The sequence below is a fragment of the Vicugna pacos genome, chromosome 5 (assembly GCF_048564905.1).
Source record: "Vicugna pacos chromosome 5, VicPac4, whole genome shotgun sequence".
In the NCBI taxonomy this organism is placed as follows: Eukaryota; Metazoa; Chordata; class Mammalia; order Artiodactyla; family Camelidae; genus Vicugna; species Vicugna pacos.
This window is the reverse complement of record NC_132991.1, coordinates 86,360,948-86,384,177: the sequence shown is the minus strand read 5'-3', so window position 1 is coordinate 86,384,177 and position 23,230 is coordinate 86,360,948. Positions and strand designations below refer to the sequence as shown.

Sequence of the window (23,230 nt, the reverse complement as noted above, 5' to 3'; positions counted from 1 at the left end):
TCCGGAACTGTGAATGATGATTATGGGTTTGGGTCACACCTGCACTGATTTTTCCCCGTGTTTAGGGACCCAGGGGTGCAAGAGGGCCAGCAGGCACCATGGGATATCCAGGAGAGCCGGGGTTAGCGGTAAGTACAACACTGGTGACTCGTCCCTCTAAAAGCCCAGACTCTACATTTAAATAAAGAAAAAAAAAAGGCAAAATTGCAGTCTTGGGTCAGGCACAGGTGGGTTCTTTGAGAGACTATAACCTGATGAATGAGCACACACCCACCACCATCACTGTGAGTCCATCTCGAAGCGCAGGTCCTCGGGGAGGCGGGGGGTGGGGTGGGCGGGAACAAGCAGCCCGGCCAGGATAGAGGGTCCATTTTGTGTGTTTCAAAGTTAACGGTTTCCTGAAGAGGAGCTTGGGACACCCAACAAAGACACATCCTCATTTCCATGACTGATAAGTGATGTGTGTTTTTGTTGTTGATTTAGGGACCTCCGGGCCCTCCTGGGAGTCCAGGCTTGAAGGTAGGTGGCTGTGAGTCAGATACGCAAGTAAAGCCCGTGGACTGCAGGATAAGTGGCCACTGACGTTTGTCGGAATCATGTCGTTCCTCTTTTTTTAAAAATTCCTGAAGTATTTAATAAACTGCAACAAATGGCTTAACCAGAAATCTTACTTGCTCATAATTACCTTTTAATATTCAAAAGCAGTTAGTTTCTGTTTTCTTTTCTTTTCCAGGGTAATCCCGGTGTGGGAGTAAAGGGGCAAAGGGGAGACCCGGTAAGGATCCCCCTGTGCACGGACTTGTGTCCATTATCGAGTCACTGCCCAGTTTTATGGCCGAGAACATCTTAGCTGCATTATTATGGCACCATCACCCTTGACTCTAAAATGACAGTCCTAACAAAATTCAGCAGTAAATTCAAATTAATTTATGTGGCACACTTGCACCCTAGCTGAAAGAGATGGGACATTTCTTTATTATCTTATACCTGGAGTAACAGTTTTTAATTACTGATTTGTTTGGCTTAATTTTACACATTTCATCAGAATCTTAAACTTCACACATCAATAAAAATATAAATAGCTGGAACCAAAAGCATTTAGCAACACACAATCTCTCACCCCCTTCACCGCTGACGCCCACAGTCCTTTCTGCCGAAGCGTGAAAACTAGAGACAAGCTTCAGAAAAGTGCTTTGAGGTGGCAGCTCATCTGGAAACGATCTGAAGGTCTAAGAGTTGGTGAGGGGCTCTTTCAACAACTGTGGGCAAAGAGGTACTGAGCCTCCACTCTGTGCCAGACTAGGATTGGCGCTGGGTGTGGCCATTTAGCGAGACAGCCCTGATCCCCACTCTCACTGAGTTCCAGCATGGCTGTACAGCCATTTGACAGAATGACACACTCACCAAAAATACATTGGAAGACGTCATGATGTGAGGAAACACCAAGGATAGAAAGTTGAGCAGAAAGTACAAATTACAGAAGCATAAGCCTGACTTTGTAAAACCAAAACAACAGCAAAAGCCATTAAGATGCACATGGAGGGTAGGATTCCTCTGCCATGACAACACTGATCTTTCATTGCTGCGGGGCTGTCCTGTGCACTGTGGGATGTTTTGCCGCTTCCCTGACCTCTGCCCACCCAGATGTCAGTAACATCCCTTCCTCTCCGATATGACAACCAAAAATGTGTCCAGATCTTTCCAAATGTCCTTGGGGGAGGACATGTCCAAGCCTGCCCCTCTGTCCCCACCCCCTGCTCTGAGAACCACTAACTTAGTAAATGGCTGGAAGGAAAAATAGATTAAAACAGTGTTTTTCAAACTTGGAAATCATGGACCCCTGAGATTACGTCTGTCAAAACCCCGAAGCCCACGCGTCCAGGTTTGAGAAGCACCGCGTGGTGGAGTGAGGCAGGCTTTGTCGGGTGGGAGACCTCTGCGCCGACAGCCAGGCCAGAGGAGTAACACAGAAGTATTTGGCTAAGAGGTGGCTGCTCAAATTATCCTAAATGTGCTTTTTAAAAATTCTTTTGGATTGCCAGGTTAATTAAGACATAATTTTGAAATTTTGATGCAGAACTCTTAGAGCATCCAGGAACACGTTGGCCCACCTCATTTTAAGGAACACTGTCCATTCAGGTTGTTAGTTAATTTTTCCTAGGTGATGGGATTATGGCGCACTTAAATTTTGTTCTTCATTACTTCTCTTCTTTGCCCTTTTCACTAAAATGAGTATATGGTACTGTTACAATTTGAAGAAATAGTAACATGACTGACATTTTGAGGAGGCTCCTCGCTTGTCAGCCTTTGTGGGTTTTGTATAGGTTTATTCCAGCTACAAGAATAAATATGGTTATCTTACCGATGCACGTTATACATTTGCTCAATAGGAAAATACATGTTGTTTATGCATTTGTTTGACTGGTGATTCACACAACAGATACCACTGGAGCAGCGACTACACCCCCACTGTGTTAAGTTCTAGGCTACATCAAAAAACAAAAAAACAAACACCAAACCCAGGTACCTAACCTCCTGGTTCATCTGTCGTTTCCCAGGTGCAGGCTGGGATTGAATTATTGGTTGTATTTTTTTTTCGTTTGAATTTGAAACAGTATTCTTCTCCCCCACTCCTCACTTACCAAAAAAATGAGTGGTTTTAATAATTACTTAATATTTGAGGGGTGGCTTTGTTCCACTCAGTGCAGAAAGCAGTAAGAATTTTATGTGCATTAGCTATGCAATAAAAGAATACTTTGAGGTAAGCAGTATTATAATGCCCATTTCACAGAGAAGGAAAGTAAGATTTAGGGGAATTAAGGAAACTAGGGATCAGGAGGTTGATAAAGAACTCGCTCGAAGGAATACACTCAGTAAGGGCCTAGCTTGTACGCTCAGTGCAGAATAACAGAAATATTCTGAAAAGGACAAAATGATTATCTTCTGATTAAGGCTGAGAATTTACCGTTGTGGTGTGGCAAAACCAATTTAAGGAACATTTTCTTCTTCAAGAGAATAACATCTGTAATGGCCTAAATGAAAACGTTTGGCTGATGATTTTATACAGAGAGATGTAAAGTATTAATGAATTAGCCACAACCTAAATCTAAGCAAAGTGGAATGGCTTAATAATTGATAGTATATTCTTGTTACAGATTGTCATATAGGTATCTAAAATGGCACAGACATTTAATATCAGGTTTTTGAAGAATTTCTAGTATAACAGGAAAATGTGCAAAACTAGTGTTATATGTTGAACGATTTAAAACTTTAATAAAATATAACAGCTTAAGCTATGATCTATACTTAAATTTATATATTATTAGAGAGTATCATTATGATTATAATAAATTTTAAGTTATGTTAACACACCATTTAATCACATATGCATGTATATACACATATTATGCCCACACATGTGTATATACACAGTTATATACACACAAGCACACTCAAAAAACTATACCAAAGTTTTAATAGAGGTTACCTCTGGACGGTAGGATTATGGATTACTTTTATTTTTTTAAATTTATTTTTAATAATAAGTACATGTTGTTTATGGAAAACAATAAATATTTAATGGGCAAAGTGGGAAAGGATAAATTGGGAGTTCGAGATGTGCAGATACTGCAAGGTATAAAATAGATAAACAACCAGTTTAAACTGAATAACGCAGGGAACTATATTCAATGTCTTGTAGTAGCCTGCGGTGAGAAAGAACATGAAAGGAATATATGTACGTACATGTATGACTGGGACAACGTGCTGTACTCCAGAAACTGACACAAGATTGTGACCTGACTATAAATAAAAAAGAAAAATAAAGAAAGAAAAGAAAAATAAATTTAAAAAAATCACATGATGTATTTGCCATGATTTTTATTTTAGATCCATGGCACTGGTTTGTAAGTGTCATATCACAATATGTGGGTAAAAGTCTTCATTGTTTCAAATTTTATTTCAAAATAAAGTTAATATGAAATTCTTACTATCTTGATTTTTTTAAAAGGGTGAAGTTGGCCAGCAAGGTTCTCCGGGACCCACCCTCTTGGTGCAGCCACCTGATTTTTGTCTCTATAAAGGAGAAAAGGTAATTGCCAATCCATATGATCCCTTGGTAAAGTAGGGATGGCCAACGCTTCTTGAACACGTACCTGTGCCAGTGCAGAGCTGGGCACCCACCTGTGACACTGCCTCAATCCCAAGGCAACCTTTACAGGTTGGTACTATTATTAGCCTCATGGTACAGAGCTGAAAAATGGGGCTTGCAAAGGATGCCAGTGTTCTCAAGCTCACCCAGCTGCTGTGAGGCAGACCTCGACCTCGCTGGGGCTGCTGGACCGTGACCTATTCTCCGGCAGTCAGTGTCCCATGAATCTTGTCTCTGATATGTGGGCTGAAAAGACCACTGGAAATCCAGTTGTCCCTTAGCTGTTGCATATGGGTTTGATGTTTTGATCATTGAAAAGGTGACAGATGCATAGAACTGGGCATGTAACGGACTCTTGGCAAATATTGATACCTGTGTCAGCCTCCGGCACTGATGTTACGGATGCCACGTGCAGATTCTGCTGTCAGTCTTCAGTCACTGGATTGAATTTCACTACCTGGCTCAGAATGAGCCTCTCCCATTCCCAGGCTGCATCTGACTCCATGGCTCCAGGGTGGTCCCCCTCGGGGCCCACCATGTTATACCTCTCACACAGTACTGGCCTGAAGAATGTCAGGTTTAAAGATGTGCTTGGATTTTAGCTGCTCATTAGTGATAGTTGAAGAGTAATCCCTTATTTCAAAAATTAGTCAGATGGTTGTTGAAAGAGGTAATTTCTGAAAGAGATAGAATTCAGTGTGTTAAATAAGAGTAAGCCAGATTGTATCCTTTGTGGTTTTTAGGGCATCAAAGGGATGCCAGGAATGATTGGAGCTCCTGGACCACCGGGACCCAAGGTAATTTATTTAAATAACCTTCTTTGTATGATGAGCTATTTTAATTTAAAAAATATCTTTACATGGTTATTATCATTACTTTAAATGCTGATATATGTTACTAGAATTTTTCACTATTCTATTCACTTCCCAAAGTAATTGTTTTCTTTAAGCTGCTGGCGATCATTTTTATTTTTCGTTTTGTTTTTGCATCCCACATTGCTGAAATATTGTTGTTTGAACCTCCCTAAATGTTTTCATCTCTTTAAGGGGGAACCTGGTTTTGGAGCAAAAGGAGAGAAAGGTATTCCTGGGTTCCCAGGACCTCGGGTAAGGACCATTCACACCATCCTGAACTTCAGTGAGTCTGGAGGCATTTGTCTCTCACATTCTCATAAGACTAGATCAATATTTCTGAAAGTCCAAAAGTGAATATTATCTCAAAGAAGAATTTTAGTCAACAAGAACGGTGTGATAGCTAAATGTCTCAGAACATCCCTTCCACTGACATCATTTAGATAAAACAGGCAAGCAGACAATGGACGAATTGGCAGGAATTGTGGCATTTCCTGACTGACTCAGTGTCAATGATAGTAACTTGAAATTGTTAACTTAAGCCTATTTGATAAAAGAAGGTACTGACCTAGGGACAGTAGCTAGAAAAAAACCACAGTATCAAGCCTAAAACATCACCAGACATGCCACTAATAGGTTTCCCATTAGTAGAGTGGCTATGAAGGCCAGACCCCAGTGGGCATAGGAATATTACTCAGCCATAAAAAAGAATAAAATGATGCCATTTTCAGCAACATGGATGGACCTGGAGATTGTCATACTAAGTGAAGTAAGCCAGAAATAGAAAGAAAAATATCATATGATATCACTAACATGTGGAATCTAAAAAATAAAACACAAATGAACTTATTTACAAGACAGAGACTCACAGACATTAAAAACAAACTTATGGCTACCACAGGGAAACGTAAGAGAGAGATAAATTGGGAGTTTGGTATTTGGAGTTCCTGACTACTATGTACAAAACAGATAACCAGTGAGGTCCTACTATATAGCACAGGGAACTATGTTCAATACCTTGTAATAGCCTATAATAAAAAGGATACAAAAAGGAATATATATAACTGAATCACTATACTGCATACCAGAAATTAACATAACATTGTAAACAATTAAAAAAAACAAAAAAAGATTTTTATCCCAGTGCAAACATTAAATTAAATAAATTAAAATGGAAGAGCAACAAAAACAACAAAGTGATGTTTTTAATTTAAAGCACTGGCGAGGATGTGAATTTGAATAAGATTAAAGATCAGTTAAAATAGCAAATGTTATAAAGAAATGGAATCCATTTTATATTTATATCCTTTTGCTCAATTACTTTTGCAGACAGGATTAAATACCCATGTAGCAATCTCATAAGGTGAAAAATAATTCACTGAACCAGTTTATGTGTTTTGATTTAAGCTTGTGTTGATTTTTGTGAATTTCTTAGGGTGACCCTGGTTCCTATGGATCTCCAGGTTTTCCAGGATTAAAGGTAAATGCCCACCATTATAGAGATGATAAACTGATTTTCATTAGTAAATATAATTCAGCATCATTCAAAAGTTGTATACCAGGGCCTGTAAATTCACACACAGGAACGGGAAAGGGAAACACATTTATGTTACATGATTTCGCTGTGGGTACAAAAACTAAAGCACAAAACTGTCTGATGCAACCCAAAAGCCGTGTTGAGATTTTGCACAGAATCTCAGTGAGCATGTGTCATTCAAATTAGACAAGAATGAGATAATTTGTCACCCAATCACATTTTTTTTAAAAAGAAGACTTGTTTTTGGTTATTTGTAGGGAGAACCAGGACTGTTTGGAGATCCCGGGCCATTTGGATTTATTGGTCCAAAGGTAAAAAAGTGAACCTGGTTGAGTATAGCCTGATAACACTCTGTATCCTGCATGTTATCTAATTTATTTTTTTAATATTTCCAAGAATCATTAAAAAAATAAGTTAGCTTTACATCTATTACTTTAATGCACGTTGTAATGATTACATTTTATACCTGAGCAATTATATTTTTGAAGGTGAATAATAATGAAAGCTTCAAAAATTCTTTAGAGATCATATAGAATCATGATTAAAAACAGAAGGCGCCGTGGAGAGCTCTTTGCTTTGACCATCACTGTGTTTTCTCTTTCTTTGCAACCTTTGTGACCTCACCTTCAGCACCTGTGGAGGACAAGCCACAGTGTCATTAAGGGGACACAATTAAGGGGGACAATGTCTGCTGCTAAAGTAAAACGTAGATTCAGACCCTGTATCTGTCCTACAGTGCAAGCTAGGCATGGATGCTCATAGTACATCTAAGAAACTTCATGGCTTCAGAGGTGTCCCATTTATGGGCATGGAATCATTTGGAGGGGGCGGGTAATTCGGTTTATTTATCATCTGTTTGTTTATTTATTTTAATGGCGGTACTAGGGATTGAACCCAGGACCTCGTGCATGCTAAGCAGGCACTCTACCACTGAGCTCTACCCCTATGGAATCATTTTTGGAGTTCGATTTTTTTTTCTTCTGTAAGAACTTTGCCATTTGGCTATTTACTTCTGCCCGTAGGCAGGAGGTCACATTGCTTTGCTCCTCTTAGAACTCCATAAACTACGTATTTCTCTAGTCAGCCTATAAGCTTGACTTCTTATATGAATGCACTCTTGGGCCTTCTAATATTTACTTAGTGCCAGGAAACATGAGACAGACATCACTGTTTCTAAGAAAAGTGAACGAATGAATGATTTCAGGGGGATCCTGGAGACCGTGGACGCCCAGGACCACCAGGTGTTCTGGCAACTCCATCTCTTCCACTCAAAGGTTTGTGTTCTATTCAATTTCTCTATAAATTACACAGAAGTGGCATGTGAGTAGTCCCCAAAGAAGAGCTTGGCGCAGTCACCCTGTAGTTTACACCCTAGGCTGTAGCTACATATGCGAATCCTACCAGGAAAACACAGTTGCACAAGTGCAAGCAGAGGTGTGCATCTTGGTTCGTCTCTGTCAGCACAAGACATCAAATTTTATTTTAGTGTGTAAACTGTATCCTGGGACTTTTGTTATGTTACTTTCAGAAAATAGGTTTTTTGATCGCTAAAAATGTGTAAAAGCATTTGACTAAGCCAAGATGCCACCCCCTGGGGAAAAAGCAGCCTAGATCAGCGACAAAGACAAAGGAGGGGCGACGAAGCCACTGAAATCTAAGATATTTCATTTCAAATATGGTGAGAAATTGCAAAAGAGTCTCTCAATTACCACGAAAAGTACTTACATGTGAATTTTAAAATGTATGTGTATGTTTCTTATATACAGCATGGCATTCTCTTTGGCAGGCCCCCCAGGGGATCCGGGGCGCCCTGGCCGCTATGGAGAAACGGGGACGGTGGGACCACCTGGTCTCCCTGGTCCCCCAGGTAGACCAGGGGAAGTCTGTGCAGGTATGAATTCTTCCACGTGCCAGGTTTGCTCCATCCTCATCTGCACCGGGGGCTCCCCATAAGATTACCACATGCAGATAAGACTTTGAAGCCGCTGCTAGAGTTAGTGTGTTTCTTTATCTCTTGCCCACCTTCCTGGAAAACTCTCCCTATGGACATCTGCTTGTTAAAATTTAGTTCATCCACCTAGGCCCCACCTTAAATCTTCTGCATGAAAAGTAGAGACACAAACTATGAATTAAAAAGTAAAACTTTGATACAGACTTAGTTAAAACAACAACAAAAAGCCCCAGTTCTCCCCCCAAAATCAAAAATCAACAGCCTCACCCCCTCGAAACTCCTATGGCTCATGGTACTATTTGATGAAAAGCCTGAAAAATAATCCTGTTGACACAAAGACTTCGAACTCTTTCAAGTGCTGTCTTAGTTAATATTCCCAGGAAGATTAGGAATAAAAGTTTGGAGGGTATTTGCATTCTGTGAACCCAGGAGGACTGGTTAAACGTGCGAGGAGAAAAGTCTTCGAGTAAATGTAACTTTATTCAGTCTGTCTCATGTCACATTCACTGAGAAGCAAGAAATTTCCTGAGATACTCAACTGTGAACTACAAAGTTCTTGTTTAATCTCTCATGAATCCCATTTTCACTTTGTAGGATCTGACGACCTGAAAAGCAGTAAATAAAAAAGCTTTGTTTAGTACATTTAATCTTTAGATATCGCGGCCATGGCTTAATTGACCCGGGGATGTGTTAATCATACAGGACACTCAGGAAGCACTGAGACCCTGTTCTTAGATCTCTCCTATTTGGCTTGTTTATAATATAATAGTGCCTCCAGCAGACTGAAATCAAAACCCAGTGGGAGTAAGTAGCACACGTCTCTAGCCGATTCAAAACCAAGTATAACAGGAAGCTGCTTAATTCCAAAAACCTTTTCAAAAAGAATTAACCCATATTTTGACACCAACCCATAGTAAGACATAATTTTATATTGTGTAGCATTTACATTACATTACACTCAAGCATGTATCCATAGATACATATGGTTGAAACACAGATTTCACAAAATAATGCCTTTGGGGTATATGATGCAGTCTCTTTTCTATCCCGTTCTTTTCTTTTGAAAACAGAGTTTTTAGTGCTGACCACAACTTAACTGATTTCATGCCCTATAAGCGGGTGGTCAAAGCTGCGATATGCCCTGTGCTGTAACCCATTCTCCCTGTTGGAAGCTGGTTGAGCATCTTCCCTGGCACCAAGGCAAGACAGCAGGCAGCATCCGGGTCCATCCAATGGCTGATGGTAGAGATTCTGAGTCAGGTCTCAGGAATGTTATGAAGACAAGAGGGTGGCCAATTCCACAGGAACACATGTTCATTTTGTTTTAAGTACACTAATGAAGGTAGCCTTTATTATACACATTTTATCTTATAATCATCAATAGTGTTTACCATGAGATAAGCAGGGTTTTGGAGTCAGACACCTGTGATTGAATCCCAGCCTTCCCAAATAGTGTAATATAGTGAAATAGTTATATGTTTACACAATGGACTAAAAACTTTCCAGGTTCTAGTACTTACCAGCTGTATGATCTTAGGCATTTATTAAACCTCTCTGTGCCTCAGTTTTCCCACCTGCAAAATGGAGTTCTTGTTACAGTTGAAAGAAGTAATATGTATACCGTTCTTAGAATACAGCTTGGCCTATGGTAAAAACTCACTATGTTAGCTATGATTATTATTACACATATTTGGCATAAATTTTCTGTCTTACCTATAAGATATAAACTTTGCAAGGCTGTTTGAGGAGTAAAGATAATGTTTAAAAACATGTGTTAAGCCCCAGCACATACACACACAACAGTGAAAGCCTTCAATTCAATTTGCATGCTACATTACTGATAGCCCACAGGGTTTCAATTGTCTATTGTTGAACAAAACCCCAAACCTAGTGGTTTAAAACGAAAATATTTAGTATATTACCCTTCGCTCTTTCTGTGGTTCAAGAATTCAGGAAGGGCTGAGCTGAGCGATTCTAGAGCAGGGATTTTCACATGGTCGCAGCCATAGAGTGGCTGAAGCTGAAGCATGAGGACTGGCCGACCATCTCTCTCCACTATCTCTCATGTACTCTCAAGCCTCTGTGTGTGGCTCTGTACTGATTTAGCCTTTCCTTACAGCATGGTGGCTTCCAAGCAGTGATATTGCTTCCATGGTGGCTCAGGACTCCAGCCCCAGGCATTTCAGCTCACCAGGCAGAAGCTGAATCATCTTTAATAACCTAGCCTTGGAAATTATGTGGTGTCCTTCCATTATACTCCGTTAGTGCAAACAATCACAAAAGGCTAGCACACTTAAGGGAAGAGGAACACACCACCACCTCTTGCCAGGGGGTGCTGAGGTTCTACATGAGCGTGAGGGACAAGAGCTACTGTGGCGCCATCTTTGAAAATGGCAGTCTTCCACAGAGAGATTCTGGAAGCAGGCACGCTTAGGAAGAAGCAGCTGGGAGAGATGATCACTCCCACACAAAGTCTTCTGGCTGTCTTTAAGCCAAAGCCTCCGGCAAGAGGGGGTAGGCTGTGCAGGGGAAGCAGGATTTAGCTGCTGCCTCATTACTCGCTTTGACCTCCTCAGAACACATTGAACATCCAATCGTTTCCTGAGAACGTGCTATTGCCAGATACTGCAGAAAGCTCCTTAGGTGGGTTACTTTATTTAATATTCATTCCAAGCCTCTGAGGTAGATACAGAGGATTAAATAAGTTAAATAACCTACTTTAGTACCTGTGACTAGAGAAGGGACACCAGGTTCAAATCCAGCATCTCTGTACTTTCTTGCCAACCTATGCTGGTATGGTATTTTATATGTTACATAGATCATTGTGTGAATCCCTTTTATGGGGGGCTGTGTTAGGAAGATATACTCTCTTTAATTTGGGGGTAAAAGATTAGAAGGCTGTCTCCATGTCAGCATACCTAAAGCATGTCCAAATATGACCTTTAGTACCTAAAAAGGCAATGCCAGCTTTCTTGTTAAATTCTACTAGTCAATGATAATGATAAAAACAAAGGGCTTAAAATTAAATGCCAGGTACCTATCTACATGATTTAATGCATTATCTCATTTTTTCCTTTAAAAATTTTTGTTGAAGTATAGTTGATGTACAACATTATATGTTACAGGGGTATAATGTAGTGATTCACAATTTTTAAAGATTATGCTCTATTTATAGTTATTATAAAATATTGGCTATATTTTCCATGTTGTACAATATTTATATATAACAGTTTGTAGCTTACTTTATACAGAATAATTTGTATCTCTTAATCCCCTACACCATATTGCCCTTCCCGCTTCCCTCCCCCTACTGGTAACCACTAGTTTGTTCTCTGTGAATCTGCTTCTTTTATGTTATATTCACTAGTCTGTTGTATTTTTAAAATTCTACATATAACTGATGTCATACAGTATTTATCTTTCTGTGAGTCCATATTTTAATTCACTACATGTGCTAATATGTTTATACAGATCATTTTTATCAAGTTATCAAAGTGGAAAAAATTTTAAGTATTTTCAATGAAATAATATATATTTCTTTTTCAATAACCATAAAGAATGGAGAGAAGGTAAGAAAGTCTGATTCCTCAAGCCTTTGTTATCACTTGTGTGCTTGTTTCAAAGGAGGTGAGGCATTTTGATGGCTGGGATACCCGGTTAATTTTTAACTATTTTTTTCCACAGCCCAAGAAGAGTGTATTGATCTTGACTTCTTCTACAGAAGAATTTAATCTGAGAATGTATGTGGTTTTTATTCTTGATTTCTCTTGAAGGCATGATGGGACCCCCTGGGCCACAAGGGTTTCCTGGTCCCCCAGGATTTCCAGGGGCAGCAGGGATTCCTGGGAGAGCTGATTCTGCTCCAGGAAAACCAGGGAACCAGGGACCCCCTGGGTTCCCTGGAGCACCAGGGCTGCCAGGACCTCCAGGATCAGAAGGTAGAGTGTTCCTTTCACACTCCTTGGCATTTATGTTGCATTTGATATTTGTAGTATCATTCAGAAAATGTGACTTTTCGAATTTTAAAAAGTTATCTAATATTTCATAATCAAGTTAGTCTTATTCATAATACAAAAAAAAGTACACTGATGTTGGACTACCACACCAATTAAAGTATATGAAAATATTTGGTTGAGAATTTAAGTATGGTGATAAAATTTTGTAAGTGAACACAATTTTTATTTTTTTAAATATATTTTCATTTTTATCAGAGTTATATATGGACCTGGCTTAAGAGGCAAACAGCTTTATGAAGGCCTGTTGTCAAGAACTGCCATCCCAGGCAAACCCTTGGCTTATTCCTGCCTCCCCAGGGGCAATTATTTCCCCACAATTAGCTGGATCTTTTATTATTTGCCTCTATATTGCCATACAACATACATATGTTGCTGTTTCTTAATTTTTCAATTTGAGCATTATCTTTTGGCTTTCTTCTCTAGAAGATGAATTTACCTCTCTCTCCCTACCCACCACACATGTGGATATGTTCCACTCCTACAACCTAGCAATATAGTTATCATTATCATTTTAGGTAAATAAATATTCAGTATTTACATGGAGCAGTTATATAAATGCTATTCACCAGTTTAGCCAGTTTAGCCATGTAATAATTTGCATGATTACTTTCCCAGCATAAACTTTGGTTAATAATAGTCTTAGATTCTTATGTGTTTGCTTGGTTTTCAACATACTTATTGCTAATTCAACCTCAAACTATCTAGAATTGTATCAATCTCTTAATCGTACATTCTAACTCATTACCAGTATTATCTCCTTAAATAAATCTCTCCTGGAGCTTTTTGAGTTGTTCAGATTAGGGGGCTGCAGTTTAAAAGCTGATACTGAGATACGACCTTGAGATCTTCCTTCACCTTTATCTGAGGAATTCTCTCTGTCTCTGTCTCAGTCTCTCTTTGGATCCCTTTGTTTCCCACAATTCATATGTTTCTTTGAATGGTTTACTGTCTCATCATACTCTGCAAGAAAGTGTGTAAATTTGAAGTATCGTCACTGTCCCAAATGTCTTTATTCTCCTGCAGAGTTTGATTGCTAGTTTGGCTGAGCATAAAATTCTAGGTTGGAATTATTTTTCCTTCAGGTTTTTGAAGGCATTTTCTATTGTTTTCTAATGTTGCTACTGAGAAGTCCAGTAATACTTGGATACTTGACCCTTTGTTTAAAATCTTTTTTCTTCTCTGAAAACTTATAGGAATTTTTCTGTTTTCAATGTCTTTCAATTTTACAATGATTTCCCTCAGTGCAGGTACCTTTAGATTTTTTTGCAGGCACTCTGAACAGTTTCAATTGAACACAAATCCTTCATTTCTGGAAAAATTTCTTGAAGCATTTCTTTGAAGATATTCTCCCCTCTGTTTTTTTTTTTTTCCAGTTTACTATTTTTGGACTCAATATATGTGTCTCTTAGAGAATCAATCCTACATGTCTCTTTTTTTCTAATCTTCATTCTATTATTCTTCACCTTTTAATTTTTCTGTAATTTTCTGGTAGACTTCCTCAGCTTCATCATCCAAACCTGCTCCTGAATTTTTAAATTTCTACTGTCATAATCATTTTCTAAAAATTTCTGAGGATTTTGTTGTTTTTCTTTTAAATATTTCTTTTTGCAGCAGCCTGCTCATGTTTCAGGGATGAAATGTCTTCCCTCGTCTGCTTTTTAAGCTATATAGTTTATTTTAAAGATTTCTTCCTACTGCATTGTATGTTTCCTTCCATTTTGAGGTGGTTTGTTTTTTCCTGCTGCAATTTTTGAGAAGGGATTCTTACTATTTAGCTGCTTTAAAAAAAAAAAAAAGACAAAAACCTAATCATCCTGTCTGGGCCTCACTCTTAACTCTATTTTAGAGGTACCAATTCCTAACCTTTGGGAATGATTTCTCATGTAAATTGTGTTTCTTTTTCTGCTTTCCCCACAGCCTGCTTGGAATTCAGCTTTTTAAGGTCTGCTAAATCTTTTTTCCTTTTTTTTTTTTTTGCTATTGTTTCCTCTCCCTTTTCCTTTGTCTTGCAGGATTATGTCTTTTTGCAATATTCTTTTACTGCCTGTTGTTTACTAGTAATCAGGGAGGGCAAGAAACTTATTGTTTACATTTTAACTGTCATCTTTAATCAGATGTCTCTGAATTTTTGCTTTTACAAACTCTGCTGTATGCTTTCTTTATTAGGTAATTATTGATCACTGAAGGGGGAAAAATGTCTTTGCCATATACTTACTCTTAGGTTTTTTGTTCATTTGTTTTGTTTTGGCATATTTGTTTGTTTTGTTATCCATTACCTTGATCTGCAGTTCACTAAATTACGGCTGAGATTAGGGATGGTTTTATCAATGGTTACGGTAGCAGAAACTTGCTATGACAATTGTATGGTCTTTTTGTGAACATATTCTTCTATCAGAGAGAAAAAAGCATAAGAAAAGAATAGAAAAAAAGAATGAGATTGAGGGGATGATATGCATGCAAGAGACACTTCTACTTGTTCTGTTGAAGATGTTCACAAAAATTGTGTGATTCTCTCTGCCCACCCCCTTTCCCACTGTAAAGTTGTATATTGTAGTGTTGGGCATCCTGGACCACAAGGAATAAAAGGCAGAATGGGTCCTCCAGGAAGAAGAGGCTCAAAAGGAGAAAAAGGCAAGTATGCATCAAAGGTAAAATTTCTAAAAAAGGCAAGTATGCATCAAAGGTAAAATTTCTAAAAAACAACCACATATGGAGGATCGGAAGGCATAACGAAATGTATGATGTGGCATTTCATTTAGATTTTTTCCTCACCTTAATTATGCCTACAAGTACTTACAACATTGTGTGCTTATGACATGATTAGAACTTATCAAAAAGTCAAATCTTTATATCTCAGAGTATAAAGGAGACGCTTACCTGCCTTGAAACTTGCCTCAAAGTGGTGACTTGTTCCATGAGGTTCTCTCAGTTCCTTGAAAAAAAAGCAGAGATAGGACAGTTTTGATCTTTAATTTTGGTTTCTCTCTGTGGGTCCCTTATTTCATAGACTCATCAAATTCCTTTAGGTCTATGTTTCTACACCTTAAATTATTTGATGCCTTTTGACCAACTGAGTCAGGTGAGTAGGAGAACTGAAAAAAATGTTCTAAAAACACTTTCTTAGACTAAAGGTCCTGATTAGAAGGTGTGTTGTAGTGAATTATCAGTTGTACTATGCAATGCAGTCCATGGTCTCTCTTCACATATTATTTGGACTCTTCAAATGTTTTGAGTTTATGCTCTAACCCATTTTTTGTTGTTGTTTTTGCAGAAGGAGCCAAATTAAGAGATTTTTTTTAAAGTAGGAACCAAATGAGAGACTTCTAAACTTTCATTTTTTTATTTTTAACATTTTTTATTGATTTATAATCATTTTACAATGTTGTGTCAAATTCCAGTGTAGAGCACAATTTTTCAGTTATACATGAACATATATATATATATATATATTCATTGTCACATTTTTTTCGCTGTGAGCTACCACAAGATCTTGTATATATTTCCCTGTGCTATACAGTATAATCTTGTGTATCTATTCTACATTTTGAAATCCCCATCTGTCCCTTCCCACCCCCCGCCTCATTTTTAAAGTTTCTTCAGTAGAATTGGACATCTGCTTTTTCCCCTAGATTTTGTCAGGATGAGTTTATTAAGACCCAGAACACCCCATTTGTCTAGAAATAGGTCCACCCCCTTTGACCATGCCCTGTGCTCCCCACATCACACGTTATCAATTGTCTGCGCTAAGAATTGTGCACATCAAATGCTTTTTGTTCTGATTTGCACTATTGGTTTTGTACAGTAAAAACCTTTATTGGGATTTCATTCAGGAAATAATGACAAAGCTGCCTTTTATCCTCTGTCTAGGAATTGCAGGGCTCTGTGCCTGCCCGCCTGGTCCCATGGGCCCACCGGGCCTCCCTGGACTTCCTGGAAGGCAAGGTAGTAAGGGAGACTTGGGGCTCCCTGGGTGGCCTGGAGAAAAAGGTTACCCAGGCCCACCTGGTGCCAGAGGATCCCCAGGGCCTCCAGTGAGTAACGCTTCTCAGCATCCATCTTTCTAGTTAAAAGAGACAGCTGGAGCTAGAATTCAGTTATCCCTCTTTCTAATTTATAGTGTGACATGTATTTTATGTTTCAAATCTATAAATATATCAATGGCCAAAATTTGTCTCTATTCTTTTATTCATCATTCTTTCATTTATTTATTAAAACTAATATTTATTGAGCATCTACTATGCTCCAGGAGCTATTCTAGGTGCTGGGTACACAGCAGGGACCAGAACACAATCTCTGCCCTCCTCCACCCTGTTGGGAGGACACACACCATGTAACAGACAGACAAGTGAACATACAGTGTGGCAGATGGCAGTAAGGGCCATCACCATCTAGTGGCTGGGGAAGAGAGTGAGGGGCAGAGCAGGAGATGAAGTCAAAGAAATGGCTGGAGGTTTGGAGGGTAGGAGAGCTTGGGGTTCTGTCGGAGGGGTGGATCAGAGCTTGTGCTCCGAATGGCAGGGAACAGCCAGTGGAGAGTTTTAAGAGAGAGACATCATCTGACATTAGTTAGAACTGCATCATTCTAGTACTTTTGTTAACAACAGACCATAGGGGACAAGGGAAGAAGGCGGGAGATTTAGCTGGGAGATTGCCACCGTAATCTTGGTGAAATATGACAGTGGACAGGTTTCCATGTTAGTGTTGGATGTGGTGGGAAGCAGTGAGATTCTGAATCTATTTTGAAGACAGAGCCAACATATTGGCTCTTTGACTTGACCTGAGATATGAAAAGAAGAGAAGGAAAGGCTGGAGTCAAGATGGGGCAGACAAGACGAGGAGCAGGCATGATGTTAGAAGGGATGGAATGTCATTGGAAAGTGCCAATTAGACAAGTGAGTGGAGGTGTCGAGTTGGCTGTGGGGTGATGTTCCAGTGAAGAATTCAGATGAGAGATCGGGCTGGAGCTATCAATATTGGCTTTGTCAGAGTTTGCATGATATTTCATGCTGGAGAGTGGACGAGATCTCGCATTGGCTCTCATTTGCTGGCCCTTCCAAGGGACCCTTACATGCGACTCAGATGGAGTCACTGTTGTCCCTCAGAGTAAAATCACTGCCCCCTGGGGCACTCCTCTGGAGATTGGAGATAGCCCTTGTCATCTTGGGGTGGCCTGGAGCCTAACCTTCAACCCTAAAGTAATCCTTTCCATTCTTCCCAGGAAATCTCATAAAAATAAGATTCCAGTCTGAGAGCCTTGAGTGAGGGTGATGGTTAAGCTCCCCCTGCACCACGCTTGTCACACTTGCAAAGCACACTTGCAAAGTCGATTTAACAAGAAGCGAGGTCTTTAATACATGTATGTTGAATGAGAATGGCTGCCATTACTAAGTAGCTCACATTTTATAGTCTGCTTTTTCAATCCAACATTTTGTGATGCTCATTTTTTGTGTGTTGTTACTTAATCTTCTTAGTGAATGTTTTATTGGCTCCAGAATATTTTTGTACCTTGACATTATGCTGCTTCTCTGAGCTCACATCTTGGAGTGTGGATTCCTAGTTGATCCAGGGATCTCCTGATGAAGGTTTATGTAATTCAGTTGCTCCTGGGCTTTCCTCTTTCAACCGATCGTATTTCTGATGTCTTTGTTCTGTGAATGATTCTATCCCTATGACTTCTCTGTATTAAGTTCATCACATTGTGGCCACATTTATGGACCAGGTTCCTACCATGGGGCACATGAAAGGGAAGGAGGGAGGGAGGGATGGACAGAAGGAGAGAGCTTGAAGGACCCATGGACAGCCGCTATTGGGTCTTCTCATCCCTCTGTACACTTTCTCTCTCATCTGCTGGTCCAGCCACAGATTGGTGGGAAAATAGAAAACAGAGAAGTAGGTTTAAGTTCTTTGCAATGTTTTTTGTGGTTGGATCAAAGCTTTGTATGCATTGCTTTAGCCTGAGAGTGCTTCCCGGGATGGGGGTTTCCCACCAGGATGCTCTAGTGTAAGGCACGGGGCTTAGGAGCACGTGGACCAAGTTTCAAATTCCAGTTCTGACACAGGTGAGCTCTGTGGTCTTCCTGCAAAATGGATATAACAGCACCTGCTCTGCAGGTTCATTGGTAAGAATTCAATTCAGCCCTATATTCTGAGAGCTTCAAGGCACACACCAGTGAACCAGATGGCCAGGGTCGCCGCCCCTGAAGAGTTGCAGGACAAACCAAAGGTCGCAAACTGCCACGGGCTCAGTCTGAACTCTCTGGCAGGTTTGGTTTTGTGCTCCAGTGTTCGTTTTTGTATTACAAATATGAGATTTATGGCTGCCCTTGGAAAATTGGAAGTTCACCAGCACTGGTCAGTGTGTTCCTGCTGCTGCTGGGAGCTGAGAGGTGGCCGTGCCTGTGAGAGGAGGTCTGGGTGCTCCGGTCTCCACCACACCTGCCCACCTGCTTCCGTCGGAAGGACATGGTCCCTCTGGGCATTGAAGTCCTTAATCTGGACTGTGTATAAAACAACTAGTATGTGCCTGCCCTAGAGGACTTCTTTGCTGCTGCTGAGATTTTGTTGCTGTGTTAACACACCTGTTAAGTGAACTCAGGTCTTAGAATAGCTCTTGATGCCAAGGCAGCTGGGAACCTTTGCGCCAGGAATTTCTTAGCTTGCACATTTATCTCGCATGCTGTTTAAGGCCATGAAGGCAAGATGGTCTTGTTAACAACTGTGTTCTCCATACACAGAATAATGCCTGGCAATTTGTAGGTTCTCAGTAAATGCCTCTTTATTGAAAGCCAAAGACAGCTCTGGTGATGTTTGTTTTTTTTCTTACTAGTTCAACTAAGTCTATGATCTGAATCTAGTGCTTAAAATTCTCCATCTGCAGAGCATTAGAGCAATTGACAGTACACCCTGAATCTCCAAGGAGCTGGCTAGTAAACTGCTCGGACTCTAGGGTGAATTAATTCTTCAGGGTACACAGTCTTGCTTACCTCAGCACACCACTGCCGTTCTCCTCTGGAGAGAAAGTGGTTCACGTGCTGTGTGAACAGCTTTCTGTCTTGATGGCTGATACATTAGAAGGACATTTTAATTAACCATCGCATGGATTGGATACTGTATGCCATACACTTTGGCCCTGTCTCGCTGTCACTTTCAACTTAGCACATAGAGTAAAAGTAAGAATTAAGACAACACTCAACCCATGTTCCCACTTTAGGATTCCTAAAATTCTTTTCTTGCTTAATTTGGCTATTTCTACCAAGAAATTTGTTCCACTCACCTTGCTGGTGCCTCGCAGACATCATTACACACAGGACGCTGTGCTAGAGTGATGTTCCTGGCAGGACTGAGTGGTGTGTGTGGAGCTGTATTTTCTCCACATTAAATGGCTCCCAACCACTTTTATCCACTTCAATTTTTCTACCTGTTGTGTGCATTTTTGTCTTTTTCCTCACTCTTACTGCTTGATGCTGCCATCATGCTCATCTCTACTGGTACCTCTTCTCCCTTTGGCGTTCACTGCTTATAAACTAATGGAGGCCAGTTAAAAAGACAATTAAGCTTGCTGGGACATGTTGTTAGACTGTATGAAAATAAGACAAGGAGGCGTCTGGCCTGCTCAGTCATTTCCATCTCCTTCCAGGTTCTTGTCTAGGTTTCTTGCTTATTGAGGTCTACCAGGTAAGGAACCTTGAGCTATGCATAGTGCTTCTATAACTGTATTTACTGTAATGCTTGGTCATCCTAATACATCAAAAGTAGGATTACGGATTTTGGACATGGCTTACTACTTAATAATAGGTAATACTTACAAAACCATGACCCAGGGCAGTGTTGAGGTCAACAGATGATGAGCTCTTTGGCCAAAAGGAGGGGCTTACTTGCTGTACAGGAATATATTGATGACAGGAAGGGTCCTTGTTTCTCCTTCTCTTTCTCATCAATGTTCTTCAATATCACAGTGTTTTCATCACACACAACCATCCTTAAACCTCTCCCTTCAGCTCTAGTGGCGGCTCTTGCAGTTAAACCCCCACCCCCTTTTTCCTCCCAGTTCTACATTACAACACCCAAATTAATTATAATTTAATTATAAATTATTCTGAGATAAATTTTTATTTCATGACTCTCAAGAAGTTGCACAGTCATACAGAGAGAGTGCCCTTCATCCAGCGTCCCCCCAGTGATATCTTACATAACCATGTACATTGCCAAAACCAAGAAACTGGCATTGGTACATTTCTCTTGACTCAGGTACAGACCTTATTCAGATTCCACCAGCTTTTACCTGCAGCGTAAGAGCCTGTTTTGTACGGGAGAAGCCACCTTGGAAGGCAGGAAAGAGAATGACACCAAGGGTGCCAGGCTAGAATCTAGAACAAGTGGTTTAGAAGGAAGGAAGAGAGTGACTCGATGTATACAAATAATTTTTTGACCCATCACAATTCAACTGATTTGTTTTCTTGTTTTCCACCAAGGGAAGACCTGGTGCACCAGGACCACCTGGAAGCAAAGGAGAAAAAGGCGACATGGTTGTATCAAGAGTCAAAGGTGAGCGTAATCCATCAGTTAGCTCCCTGCTGTTTGTGTGTGATCTGTGAACCATTCTCTAGCATTAATTTCCCCTGTGACCACAGATCAAGTCTATAATAAGGTTTAGGGTTGTTGATATTGCTTAAAAGATGCTCCCTGCCCTTCGGAGTTGTGTGAATATTGAGCCTTAATTCTCTGTCTCTTATTTGAAGACATAACTAATCCTTTAGTCACATACTCAAATCCTCATTGTGAGTTGGGTTTGAAGCAAGACCTCCTTTGACCTGCCTGGTGTTTATCAGTATGCTGCATTGTAGCATCCTGTATTAATTAAGAATATTTTAGTTGTAAGTGACAAAAACCTAGCTTGAAGTCGTATTTTTAGAAAAGTAATTTATTAACTTTCCTAAACAAAATGTGAAGGGTTAGATGTGGAATTTGCACTGGGACAGCTGCATCTTGCATTTTTCATTGCACCAGCTGCATTTCCTCCCCATCTGGCTTTCTGTGGGCTGTGCATAGGTGCCCCTAGGCAGATCCAAGTTCTTACAGTCAGAGGTGAAAGAGAGCTCTATTTCTTGCAGCTCCAAGTAGAAAAAATAAAAGTCCAGAAGGGATTGGATTAGCTTGGGGTACATGCCCAACCATGGACCATTCCCCGATTCTCTATGGCCAGGGGATGGAGTACCATGTTTGGCATCACACAAGTAGGGGAAGATGCTGTTGTGATTGACACCTCCACACACAACGTCCTTGTTGGAATGGAGGAAGAAACGTTTCCCAAATAGGAGATTCAGTGGGTTTGGCAATTGTCAGTCTCTCCTCTGACTTTTGCATGATTGTCTTTGTGTGACTTCTGTCAGCTGAGACACTCAGAGAGACACTCGGAGGAATCTCTATCAGCCCATACAGAGTCAAGGTCATTGCCTTTATTTTTAGTCCTTGTTTCCTTCTACTTCACCCACTGCTGAGAAGGGCTTGAATCTTTTGGCCTTTGTTCCCAGGGCGCAAAGGAGAAAGAGGTCCTGATGGGCCTCCTGGATTTCCAGGCCAGCAGGGACAACACGGTCAAGATGGATATGCTGGAGAAAAAGGGGACCCAGGACCCCCGGTGTGTATAATCTCGTCCTGCTACAGAGCTTCATTCCTTATATGATCATGAATCATCTATTTCCCCTTCTCAATTGTTTAAAAATCATGTTTCATTTTCATGGTGTTTGTTTTCTTCTGAGGCCCCTGTACCTACAAAGCCCCTCCCGGCTTGAATTCTGCTCAGTTGACTCTGTAGGGTGGAGGATAGCGCACAGGTCCTGATAATTCCTTTAGTTCAGTTCCCCAATGAAGAAGCACATGATGGGACGTGACAAGCGAAGAAGGATGGTCTAGTACAAATCCACTGGACGGACGTTGTGGCTCATGGAAGACCCCACTGATAAATGATATTTCAGCATTTTTCAAATATGTTTTGGGTGGAAACCATGTGTAGGGAATGAAGTTCGTAAGAAAAGATTCAGAGACATAGTGCAATGTTTAGGAACTCAGAGTATCTTGACGTACAAATTATTTTTGAATGCTTATAATGCCGCAGAAACTCAGCTAGACGTTTTACTTGTAGCAATTGTCTTCCAAAGAGCAGTTATCTTTCAGATTTTACAATAAGCAAATGGACGCTTAGGGTATGTTACTCAAGGTCAACTATGCATCAAGCAGGCTAAACAGGCGTGAAAACCCCAGTCTGCCTCATTCCAAAGTACATCCTGTTTCCAGTAGCTACTGCTACCTGCCTCTGAGTGCTGTGAAAAGGAAGGACCATGTTCTGATTCTATAGGAACCTCTTCTGATGAAATACACATGAATAAGAGACCGAAGTTGGGAAATCGGATTAGATGGTGTTTATAGCTTTCTGGCCTTTCAGCTCTGATATCAAGTATGTAAAAAATCTTCCCTGCTTTAGACTTGGTAATCCTTGTTTAATTCATTCTCCCACTGAAGAAACTACAGTAATCCCCCCTTATCTGCAGGAGATAAGTTCCAAGACCCCCGGTGGATGCCTGAAACCGCAGATAATACCCAACCCCACGTATACTGAGTTTTTTCCTATACATACATACCTATGATAAAGTTTCATTTATAAATTAGCCACAGTAAGAGCTGAACAACAACTAAGACTAAAATAGAACAGTTTAACAATACACTATA

General features: G+C 40.2%; 1 protein-coding gene across 1 annotated transcript in view; it reads left to right on the top strand.

Moving 5' to 3' along the window:
- Positions 1–23,230, top strand: part of COL4A4 (collagen type IV alpha 4 chain) — a 115,880-nt gene that overhangs the window by 46,607 nt on the left and 46,043 nt on the right. The window contains exons 10-24 of the mRNA XM_072961745.1: positions 66–128; positions 484–519; positions 734–775; positions 4,010–4,090; positions 4,894–4,947; positions 5,197–5,256; positions 6,437–6,481; positions 6,796–6,849; positions 7,743–7,812; positions 8,325–8,429; positions 12,263–12,427; positions 15,047–15,136; positions 16,373–16,536; positions 20,977–21,049; positions 22,036–22,142. Coding sequence (XP_072817846.1) covers positions 66–128; positions 484–519; positions 734–775; positions 4,010–4,090; positions 4,894–4,947; positions 5,197–5,256; positions 6,437–6,481; positions 6,796–6,849; positions 7,743–7,812; positions 8,325–8,429; positions 12,263–12,427; positions 15,047–15,136; positions 16,373–16,536; positions 20,977–21,049; positions 22,036–22,142 — 1,209 coding nt within the window. The remainder of the gene's footprint in view (positions 1–65; positions 129–483; positions 520–733; positions 776–4,009; positions 4,091–4,893; positions 4,948–5,196; positions 5,257–6,436; positions 6,482–6,795; positions 6,850–7,742; positions 7,813–8,324; positions 8,430–12,262; positions 12,428–15,046; positions 15,137–16,372; positions 16,537–20,976; positions 21,050–22,035; positions 22,143–23,230) is intronic.